The sequence below is a fragment of the Lactuca virosa genome, chromosome 5, assembly GCF_052849685.1.
Source record: "Lactuca virosa cultivar CGN04683 chromosome 5, Lactuca_virosa_CGN04683_v6, whole genome shotgun sequence".
NCBI classification, from domain to species: Eukaryota; Viridiplantae; Streptophyta; class Magnoliopsida; order Asterales; family Asteraceae; genus Lactuca; species Lactuca virosa.
This window is the reverse complement of record NC_136430.1, coordinates 137117408-137128457: the sequence shown is the minus strand read 5'-3', so window position 1 is coordinate 137128457 and position 11050 is coordinate 137117408. Positions and strand designations below refer to the sequence as shown.

The window sequence follows — 11050 nt, the reverse complement described above, 5'->3', positions numbered from 1 at the left end:
GTTGGGCTAAAACCCATGGGATGCTCTATGGATGCTCCATGGTGTTTATTGAACCCATGGGTCATGGAAATGAAAAGTCATGAAAATTGGGTTTACATGGTGTAACCCTAATTGTAACACACTATATAATCTTCATGTTCTTCACCAAAATCGGCGACTAAGATATACAAGTGAGGGCTAGCCGATTTCTAAGTGTTCTTCATATCTCTCTAAGTTATTCCAAGTGCATTTGGTGTTGTGTGAGACATTTGAGGCATCACACTTGAGGTACTAGGCTCACAAGTTTTTCAAGGAATCCAAACTACTACAAGGTATTTTTTCTTGCTTACTTTTATGTTGAAAAGTTCCCCATGTATGCTAGATAGGATATAAACCTTGGAAATCAAATTTGCATGTATCATAGTAAAACATAGATCCAAGGTTTCTATGGTTGCATGTACACCTTAGGAGTGTTAGAATGCTTAAAAACCTTCAAGGGGTTGGGCCTAATTTGGAAAATTGGGCCATAGATGGGCCATAGTTTGGGCCTTAATGATTATATGATGTTGGGCCTTAGAATAAGACCATGTATAGGCCTGGGCCCAATTTGGAAAATTGGGCCATGTGTTGGGTTTTGATTCCTAATTGACTTTGGGCCTATGGATTGGGCCTTAGGCTTGAATAAGCCAAGCTTGGGGTAATGTAGTAATTATCCAAAGAATATTCTTATGGTTATGTAGTGGAACCCAATTATTAATTGGGTGATGTTTTGATATTGACAGTTCGGGAAGTTGTCATCCAGCAGCTGGGATTGTGTCTACGGGACTTCAGCAGTGTGAGGTGAGTTACCTTCCAGTAGCGGTGGGTCTACGGCCACAATGCCGGCCCACCAGTAGGAGTTGTATGTTAGATGATTGACTTTGTGATATTCATCTAGGTTTGCTGCTATCTGATATGTTTTATGTTCTAGCATGATATGATGTTATGTGATAGTGGTAGTAGGGGGTGAAATAGTCCCCGGTTACCGGTCGATAGGACCGAAGGGGTAGTTTAGTACCCAACCATGCTAGCCAGATTATGATATATGTGATATGATATTATGTGGTAGTAGTAGGGGTGAAATAGTCCCCGGTTACCGGTCGACAGGACCGAAGGGGTAGGCCAGCACCCAGATATGCTAGGCAGTATGTGATTTGTGTTTATATGCTAGGGTTTTATATGGTAGTGGTAGGGGTGAAATAGTCGCCGGTTACCGGTTGAAAGATACCGAAGGGGAGGCCACCTCCCGGTCACCGGTCGAGAGGACCGAAGGGGTAGGCCATCACCCAGATATGCTAGACAAGGTCACCGGTCGAGAGGACCGAAGGGGTAGGTCGGGCACCCAGATATGTCTGGCAGTATGTATGTCATGTGTTTGTATGGTGTGTGGTATGATGAGGGAACTCACTAAGCTTCGTGCTTACGGTTTTCAGTTTTGGTTTCAGGTACTTCGTTTTCAAAGGAAAGGAGCCGGCTTGATCGCAGCGCATCACACTATGTTTTCCGCACATGAGATCTTTGGGATTACACTCTGATATGGTTTTATGATAATATGTTTTGATTATTGACACTTTGGTTTTGACATGAGACATTAATATGAATGTTTTTATACTGTTGGTTTTATATAATAACTTAATTAAAATGAAATTTTTGGTCTTAAATTTTGTGATGTTACAAAAGGTCTTTTAACACAAGAGTTATAACAATAATTATTAACTTAAGAAAATTGTGATTAAACGAAAAATGAAATTTTTTTTACCTTAATTAGTTCTGAAAGCTACCTTCTCACTTTATTTTTTTTTCGAATAATATATTTCATTATCAAGACTAATATCAAAATTAATGGTTTTCAAAGCTTTCTTTTCGCCATAATATATGTGAAACAACAACCATTAAGTAACTTTTAACTTTTAAGTATGAGACAAACACAAATAAAAATTTTATCTTTAGCCCATATAATATACTACTTTTAAGCCACTTTTAAGCTCGCTTGCATATTTATTTTTAATGAAATCCAACTTCCTAATAAATAATGCATTTTATTTAATCGTCCATTTTGATTTGAATCTTAAATAGTTTAATCATTTTTTAGTTTATATCCATTATGATTTTAAGTTTATTTACATCTTTCAGAAAGCTTTTTAAAAAAATTCATTTCAAAATAAATGAATTTTAAAATTACATCTTTATTAAGTTAGTTGCAACATTATTATACAATTTTTTTAATAAAAAAAATCAACTAAATGATTTTATGTATTTTTAACATTAATTTTATAACAAAAATTAGCAGGGAGCTACACTGATACAAAGAGTCCAATAAACAAAAGAAAATTACAAAAACTAAGCATACTAAACTAAATAAACAACTCTAAAAAGACTAAAACAAAGAAAGACATCAGAACCTATGATTGACGAAGAAAAGCAACTCCACAATCATTTGAGAGCAACATGAATTAAAATGATCACAACCTAAATAGGTGATATGTCCATTAACTATTGAGAACTCCATTTTAACCTTTTGACATCAGCAATGTTTGATAACACCTCCATAAATATCACCCAAAGTGAAATGAACTTTCAATTAACCACCTAGACTTTGTTTTATCTTAAACAACTTCCCATTAATGACATTTTTGACTGGTCAGATTCAATACACATATCCCCAAACACCACCAGAAATCTTTCATCATAAGATCTTAATCCTTTGTACTAATTATTTTGTTTGCATTTTCAATCAATAGTGAATACATTATACAATAGTATCAAAGAGAAAAAACGGCAGTTTCCATATTTCAAATAACCCCATCAGAAACAGTAACATCAACAATAAGGGTAAAATCATCCAATTTAGGCCAAAATACCATATTAAACTCCGTCCTAATAGACTCAGAAGACATTAAACTTGAAGAAGGGGTAGTTTTGTCCAAAAATTTGAAATCAACATCATATATAACATTAAAATCAACTAAAGGGCTTGAATGTGCTTTCTAGAAATAACAATTTAGATTTGTAGAATGCCATATAAAAAGATGTTCCCATTGGAAACAAAACAAAAAAGTCAACATAAGTTAGTAAAAAATAAATCATTTTAATGGAACAATTTTAAGTTTAAAAATTGAAAACTTAAGACCACGCATAAACGACAAAATGACCCTCATGTTTCCTCTGAAAAACACAAAAAATTCCCGTCCTTTTGATTTTTCTTTCATGTAATGCACATTCTTTCAAAGTTTCAAAGTAACGAATTTGACTGCTTGATCTACAAAGATTAAAATCAATTATGAAAACATAATATCATTACTATCTCTCATGTTATGCTTGGGCATGCATATAAACATGGGCGGACTTACAATAGGGGCAGTGGGGGCACCTGCCCCCACAACAAAAAAAATAATCAAAAATTAGATTGTTTTTAAAAACAATTTATTTTGCCCTTTCAAAATAAATATCCCTTCAAACTTTAGGGTTGAAACAGTTACCTCTCATGTTATGCTTGGGACTGCATATAGTGTCCTCATGAATTACAACTTCTAAATCATCACCTACATAGGATTATGATGTGTTGATAAAAATATAAAGGGGCATAGATATCTTAAATAACATGAAGCCAAATAATTTTTTGGTAGCAAAAATAGAACATTTATAAATAAAAGGGGGGAGGGGGTTATCACCATGCATCTGTTTTAAAATACATGAAAGCATTATTTGTAGAGAAATTCACAAATATATGAACAAACATGAAGGAATAACCATGGATCAGTAGCAAAAAAGAATAATTCATGCATAAAAGCTCACCAAGCTACATGTAGCAGCAATAAAGAGAGCCAGAGCAACAAAAATGCAGTCTAGAGCTTTCCCAACACCCATATTTTTGACCTACACGAAAAATAATGCTTGAATGTCACTGAGAAGTAGCCTATGTGATTTCAGACTAATTTAAAAAAAAATAGCATTTATATACTTCAAAATGATTCTTTTATGAAAGTAAATATTACAACATTAAAGGAACAAATCGAGCTTTTTTTTTTAACTTAAATGTCATTGTCCCATTTGAGAAATATAACCAGATACACCTCTTTGGGCACTTTGATCTTCCACCATCTTGCAATATCCTGCCTACATATGTGGAAACCAATAAGAGTATAAAACAGTTAATTCCCTATACTGATAGAGAAAGTAAAAGAAATTTCTATTTTCCATATTCACCCTCATCTTCCTGTAATACGAATAGAAGAAAAAACAAATTAAAACCCAAGTTCCTTTACTCTTTATTAAAGTAGTAATATTTATAGATTTATCATATTAACCTTGATACCACCCCTTTCTTTCTCCAATAACCAAAGTGGGGACATAAATGCCATTAGCATACATTAATGTTTTGTTGCCACTTTGACCCCCTTGCATCTTAATTGTTGAACCTGAGAACATGCTCTTAAACTCGTGGTTATTCATGTCAAACGAAACATTCTTTGTTACCTTTACCACAATAATAAAATCAAACAATATCAATATGATAGTATTCAAGAAACAAATGTATTTACCTCTATTACACATGCATCATCTCCCTCATCCTTGTTCTCTATCACCCATCACAAAAACAACATTTTCAGCAAGAAAATCATAAACATATATTAGCCCATATATGCTTTGCCTTTTCAATGTCCGTTTTTCTTTCTTTTAGAAATTTAAAGAAAATAAAACATCAATAATTCATCATTTCATATATTTTAAGGTTAAATAGGAATGAAAAGGCAACAATACCTCAACATTATATGATAATCATACACTTTTCTTACATTTATACTTCTATCAGGAGAAACTTAGAAATAGACCCAAATGCAATAATGACAGTTAAGAAAAGGAAACAAGGTTACAAATGAAATATTTGATAGCAACAGTACCTCAACATTAGTGGTTGCTTGTTATCTTTGTGTATTTGTGTAATGTTTTTTTTATCTCAACCCTCTACAAAAAATAGAAGATTCATAAAGGTCTTACCTTGCATTGACAAAACCACAAGAAAAAATTGAACACGTAGATGGAAATATGATCTAACCCATCACCGATTCGATTAGAAAAAAAGTAAAATAAGAAATGTTTTTTCGTGATACCTGAAATCAGATGTTCTTTTTTCGACTGCAAATCAGAAAGGAGGAGGGTGAAGGAATTTAATGTTGGCCGTTCGATTTTAGAGAGAGGGACGACTTGTGCAATGGTGTTGCGCTGGTGCAATGGTGCTCCATCGGTGTTGATGAGTGATCTGAAGGTGGTTGATGGTTTTGAAGTCCGTGATGGCTAGGGTTTGTAGGATTTTTTTAGAGAGAATCACTCAGTATAATGATGACAGTGGATGGTGAAGAAGTTGAGAAAGGCGGTAGAGGGTGATTATTGTTGAAGAACGTGGCTGATGGAGGAGATGATGAGATATGAATTTTGGGTCTTCACTCTATGTGAGTGGTCTATCCTCATGGCAACATCAACAATAGGGGTATCTGGTAGCGGAGAATGTGACGTCATCTAGGGTTTATGGTGAATTTTTTACAGAAGATTAGAATGGGAACGTGGTGATGAATTTTAGGGCTTATATATATATATATATATATATATATATATATATATATATATATATATATATATATATATATATAGAGAGAGAGAGAGAGATAGAGATGGCGATGGTGAGTGGCTGTAGGTAATACCATGTTGAGAGAGGAGATGCCATATAGAGTGTATCTCTGATAACCGATTCAATCGGCTAAATAATGTGAACGAAATATCGATTCAATTTTGACTGATTCATGTTTTTGAAGAGTTTGTTCGGTGATGATATATTTAAGAGACGACCCGCCCCTTAGCCTTCACTTTTTCACTTTGACCGGATAAGATTTCACTGCATAAAATGTTTGTATATATTACATTATGGTTTGGACGACTTAAAATTCAGCGTTTGACCAAATATGCTTTATAAGGTATTATATATATATATATATATATATATATATATATATATATATATATATATATATATATATATATATATATATATATATATATATATATATATGTGTGTGTGTGTGTGTGTGTGTGTGTGTGTGTGTGTGTGTGTGTGTGTGTGTGAAGTCTTGGATTTTATCTCCAAAAGTGGTTTTAGGGTGTGGGTGTCATACCACATTCACCATATTTTTTATGTGTCATGTCATTTTTTACCATATCCCACAAAACTAGTAGGTGTCATACCATACATTACCACACCTACCACAGTACACATTTTTATGCATGAAATGCTACATATAAAGGAGAGTTTTTGTTCCCCGCACGGTAAAGTTGTACCACAAGATATGCATACCGCACTTTTAATTTGGGGGTCGGTGCGGTGTTTATCGGATACTGCACTATACCGCGGTATGCGGTACAAGGCACACCGTATGAGCTTAAGAGAGATTTTACTTCAATGCATAGAGGAAGATGAGACCGTAATCCATCAATAATATGGGATAATAACATGTACACATATAAATACTCAAACCAGATTTATCATCACCTGATACTGGCAAGTGGCAACAACACACATGGCACGGACCAAATTAAAAATAAATATTTTTAGAAGCAAATTGGGCATTTGATCAGACCATTCTTGTTACATTCCGTACACCTCGTTCTGCCCCATTCAACAGATTTCAGAATATTGCTACCATTACACTTACGGCACACCACAGACCGAACTCCAGCACACCTTTTGCATGGCCCTTCCGATATGTTTAGTATATCACGAACGAGTGGCTGGAATTTTCCTTGCTCATGCAACAGAAAAATATCATCTGCTCCGCCGATGTACCTACCCTTTATAAACAGCCGAGGTAGTGCCGTTAATTTTCCCAATTTCTGCAATTCATCTCTGAAATCCGAGTACATCGCTATATCCCTTTCTTGGTATAAAACCTTTAAACTTTTGAGTAAAGAGTGAACCCTGGAGCAATCTTTTGACGTCTTTCGGATGCCTTTGACGCTTGTTGTGTACAAAATTACCAAATGGCTTCCCCCGGGAGGACAGATTTCTTCAAAATCCAATAGGCGATTTGCTTTTGCTTCAAAGACCTCCTGCTCAAAAAGTGGGTAAAAGATGACGATGTTTTGTAATAAACTTAAGATTAATTTTTGGGATTTATTCCAGAAGCAAAGAATTGTTATTTTGTATGGATCGAGCTCGTAGTACAAAAACCATGCATAATTTTCCAATCAGAAACTTTATGTGTAATATTTTATTTATTTATTTTTTTCATATTTACAATACCATAATGACATATTTAAAATTTTACTCTAAATTCAGAATTTTCTACCATAAACCAGTCAAGTGTGTACGGTAGGAGATTATCAATATATTTTTTCTATTTCTTATCTTATATACGTAGGTATATCAATCTATAATTGTGTTCCAATTATTTCTTCAAAATATAATAGTAAAAAACAGGTTAATATGATTACAGAAAAATAACTGAATAGAAGGAAAAAAAAAAAAAAAAAACAACTTACTTGATATGCAAGTGCAGTTTTAAGCGTGCTCACGACCAAATTTGTTGTGGGGCGTCGTGACTTATTACTTTCCAAACATTGGTATGCAAGTTCTACGAATGTATCAAAACAATTTTCGCCAATCTGTTGCCTTAAATTATCATCCACAACACTATCTAGTTTCTGCTCTTGATAGTTCTTCTTTACTAATATAGGTAGGGATCGACGCTCATCCTTATAACTATTATCAACACAAGCCCTTGAACACAATGCTTCGAATAGTACCACACCAAATGAGTAGATATCCGTTTCCTTTGTCAATATGACAGTATCTTTATATATGGGATCAAAATAGCCAAGAGGGGCTTCCTCATCGAAGAAAAGGAGCCTGTGATCTTCGTTGTCTTTCCCGTATCTGGATAGGCCAAAATCTGTAATATATGCATTCAAATTTCGGTCCAACAAGATGTTGGCACTTCTAATATGACCATGCAGGACAGTTTGATGGGTACCCTTATGATCATGAAGGTACTCCAACCCACATGCAGCCCCAAGACACGCCTTGAGACGTTGAATCCAAGTGAATTTGGGGTCAAGTAGAAGAACATCAAGGCGCTGATGAACTGCATAGTCGTACACAATGATCTTTTCCTTACTCTCGTCACAAAATCCTCTAAGAGAGACAATATTTTGATGTTTATAACTTGTCAGCAACATGATCTCTCTCCAAAACAAAAGATCCGTATCGGCCATGGTACAATCCAAGCGCTTTACAGCACACATGACTTGTCCCTTAGAGTGTTTGAATTCTCCTCTGTATACCTTCCCTGCAGATCTACCTTCAGCAATGAAGTGGTCATCACCAAAGTTGTTTGTGGCATGCTTTATGATATCAAGTCCAATTCTGAGATGTCCAAACTCTTTCACTAAGGACGAATTTGTGTCTGCGACCGACTACAATTTGGAAAAGGAAGTTAATTAATATTTCCTCGCAATAATAACTGGAGACGTAGTCATTTAAGTTATTGATGTATTCTTTAGTCGGGAAATATTAATGCTCTATTTAGCATAAAGGATAATGTTTACAACATCTTTACGGGTTCTCCCTCCAAGATTTTAGGGCAATAAGGACAACATATGATGCCCCTTATAAAAGTTTTCACTATTGTCTTTATCCATTGATGTTGCCATTATTGTTTGTTTTTCTAATATTTAAAATATTATTTTTTTAGCATCTGAAAAATAAAGAAAATACTTAAAATACAAAGAAAATAAATAAATAAATAAAATAAAGTAACTTTTTATAAAAACGCACAAACCGATACAAAATGTATAATGTTATGATGTTACTTGTTACATGAAATGTCTCAAAACATATAAGACAGAGAATTATTTGGATGACTCGTACACATCTTTGTTGCTCCCTTGGTTATTACCCCACTATCATTTTGGGTCGACAATGATCGATTCCTTAATCCTTATCTAAAACAAGTTCTTAATTTTTTGTAAATTAAGTTGATTTTATTAAATTATTAGTCGTCGTTTAAAAGTATGTTTTCTTATACCAAATATAATAAGTTGATAAATTGTTTTTAGTATTTGTTAAATTTGTTTACAAAATATGATATGAACGAGAATGATATATATTGTTGACTTTTTTCCTTTTAAATAACAGTTTAGTTATGATTTAACAGAAAAACTAATATCAGTAACTTTAATTTTTCGCAACTCTATGATTAGTTTATAAGATTCCATATAAGCTTAATTAACTCCTCAAATACTCACTGCTAAACATAGTTACAAAAAATGGATGAAGGTAATACATGGAGTAACTATATATAATGCATGTTTTATTTATTTTCATAATAGAAAAATTAAAAGAACCTTAATTAGCTTCGTTTTATAATAAATCTCTTTTTCACCAAAAGGCCTTTGGCCTAGCGGTAGCCGGTAAAGAGTAACTCTTTCAAATGAGAGGTAATGGGTTCAAGTCTCACCAAAAGACCTAAATGGTGTTTAAAAGTATGTTTTCTTATAACTTATTAGTTTATAACGGTGTAAGAAGTAATTTTTGCAAAAATGTTTGGATTAGAAATAACCTATAAACTATAAGCAATGGTGGATGCTTTTTAAAATTAGTTTATTTAGTTTATTCCACGATAAGCTGATTTTTAATGTTTCCTATCCAAACATTTAAATTTAACAATAAGCTATAAACATTCTCTTTTTTCTTATCCAAACACCTTCTAAATAAGAGGATTGCTAAAACAAATATAATTAAATGAAACAGAAAAGTCAACTTACTTGATATTCAAGGCTTGTTTCAAGTTCTCGCACGATCTGCTCTATAGATGGACGTAAATCGTACTCTCCGTGCAAACATTGATAGGCAATTTCTGAAAAGATCTTGTAAGAACTGGGATGTATTTCATTCTTTATGTTACGACAAACAAGTTCATTTAGCTTCTTTCGTCTATGATGATATCTTACTATATGAGTCAAAAATGGAGTAGATGTATCGTTAATGTTAATAATACACACCCTCCCGCACAAAACCTCAAACAAAACAACACCAAACGAGTAAATGTCGGATTCCTTTGTTAGTATTCCCCTCTCCATATATTGAGGATCAGTATACCCTACAGTCCCTACAACATTATTATTATTGGTGATAATAAATGAGTTTTGCTGGTTGGCTGGAGCAATTTTGGCTAAACCAAAATCTGCAATCTTGGCATTCCAATTTTCATCTATTAAAATATTGGAACTCTTAATATCGCGATGCAGTAGTCTTTGATGGCCCCCAGCAGGATTATGAATATATGCCACTCCACGAGCTGCCCCGATGCATATTTTAAGGCGTTTGACCCACGTTAACTCCTGGCTAGCAAGATGTTTGTCGAGACTTTTCTTAGATGCATATTCGTAGACTAGGATCTTCTCTTCTTTCTCTTCACAGTAGCCTAAGAGGGAGATAATATTTTCATGCTTATAAGCTGAAAGCATAATGATCTCCTTCAAAAACTCAGGATCTCCTTGGCCAAACTTGCGATTTAAACATTTTACAGCCACTGTCTTTGTCGTCTCCTCCGAAATGAGTTCTCCCTTGAACACCGGTCCAAATCCTCCTCCGCCAATGTGATTATCTTTTGCAAATTCGTTAGTTGCTTTTTTTATAGCATCTAGTTGCATTCTAAGGTGTTCAAACCCTTTTAGAATCGGCATCTTTTTAATGATCGATCAAAAATAGGAAACAAGAGTAAAACTTTCAAAGAATAAAAGTAGATGTGTTTGAGAAGATATTGCGTCTACTGTTGCATGAGAATATATAAAACTTAAGGTCTTAGTCAACTCTCTCCTTACCAAATCGATGTTTAGTCTAATTAAAATAATGAATTGCCAGCTTGCATGCACTTCTTAGTAATATATAAAACTTAAGATCTTAGTCGACCTCTCTCTCCTTACATAACTGATGATTTATTTAATAATGGTGAATTGCGTAGTTGCAAAATGAGTATAACAG

At 33.8% G+C, this 11050-nt stretch overlaps 1 protein-coding gene across 1 annotated transcript; it reads right to left on the bottom strand.

The window, feature by feature from the left end:
• Nucleotides 1–6535: 6535 nt before the first annotated feature.
• Nucleotides 6536–10811, bottom strand: LOC145113212 (uncharacterized). The gene is made up of 3 exons (XM_079049327.1): nt 9832–10811; nt 7549–8481; nt 6536–7116 (listed from the first exon to the last, which is right to left on the bottom strand). The coding sequence occupies exons 1-3, from the start codon at nt 10750–10752 to the stop codon at nt 6619–6621; spliced, it is 2352 nt and encodes a 783-aa protein (XP_078905453.1). The 5' UTR covers nt 10753–10811; the 3' UTR covers nt 6536–6618.
• Nucleotides 10812–11050: the final 239 nt, after the last annotated feature.

Bases quoted from the DNA above. Each gene is read 5' to 3' on its own strand.
- LOC145113212 (XM_079049327.1), bottom strand. From the start codon at position 10,752: ATGCCGATTCTAAAAGGGTTTGAACACCTTAGAATGCAACTAGATGCT. The intron at 8,482-9,831 runs GTAAGTTGACTT...TCCAAATTGTAG, and splicing joins AAACAAGCCTTGAATATCAA to TCGGTCGCAGACACAAATTC. The intron at 7,117-7,548 runs GTAAGTTGTTTT...CTTTTTGAGCAG, and splicing joins AAACTGCACTTGCATATCAA to GAGGTCTTTGAAGCAAAAGC.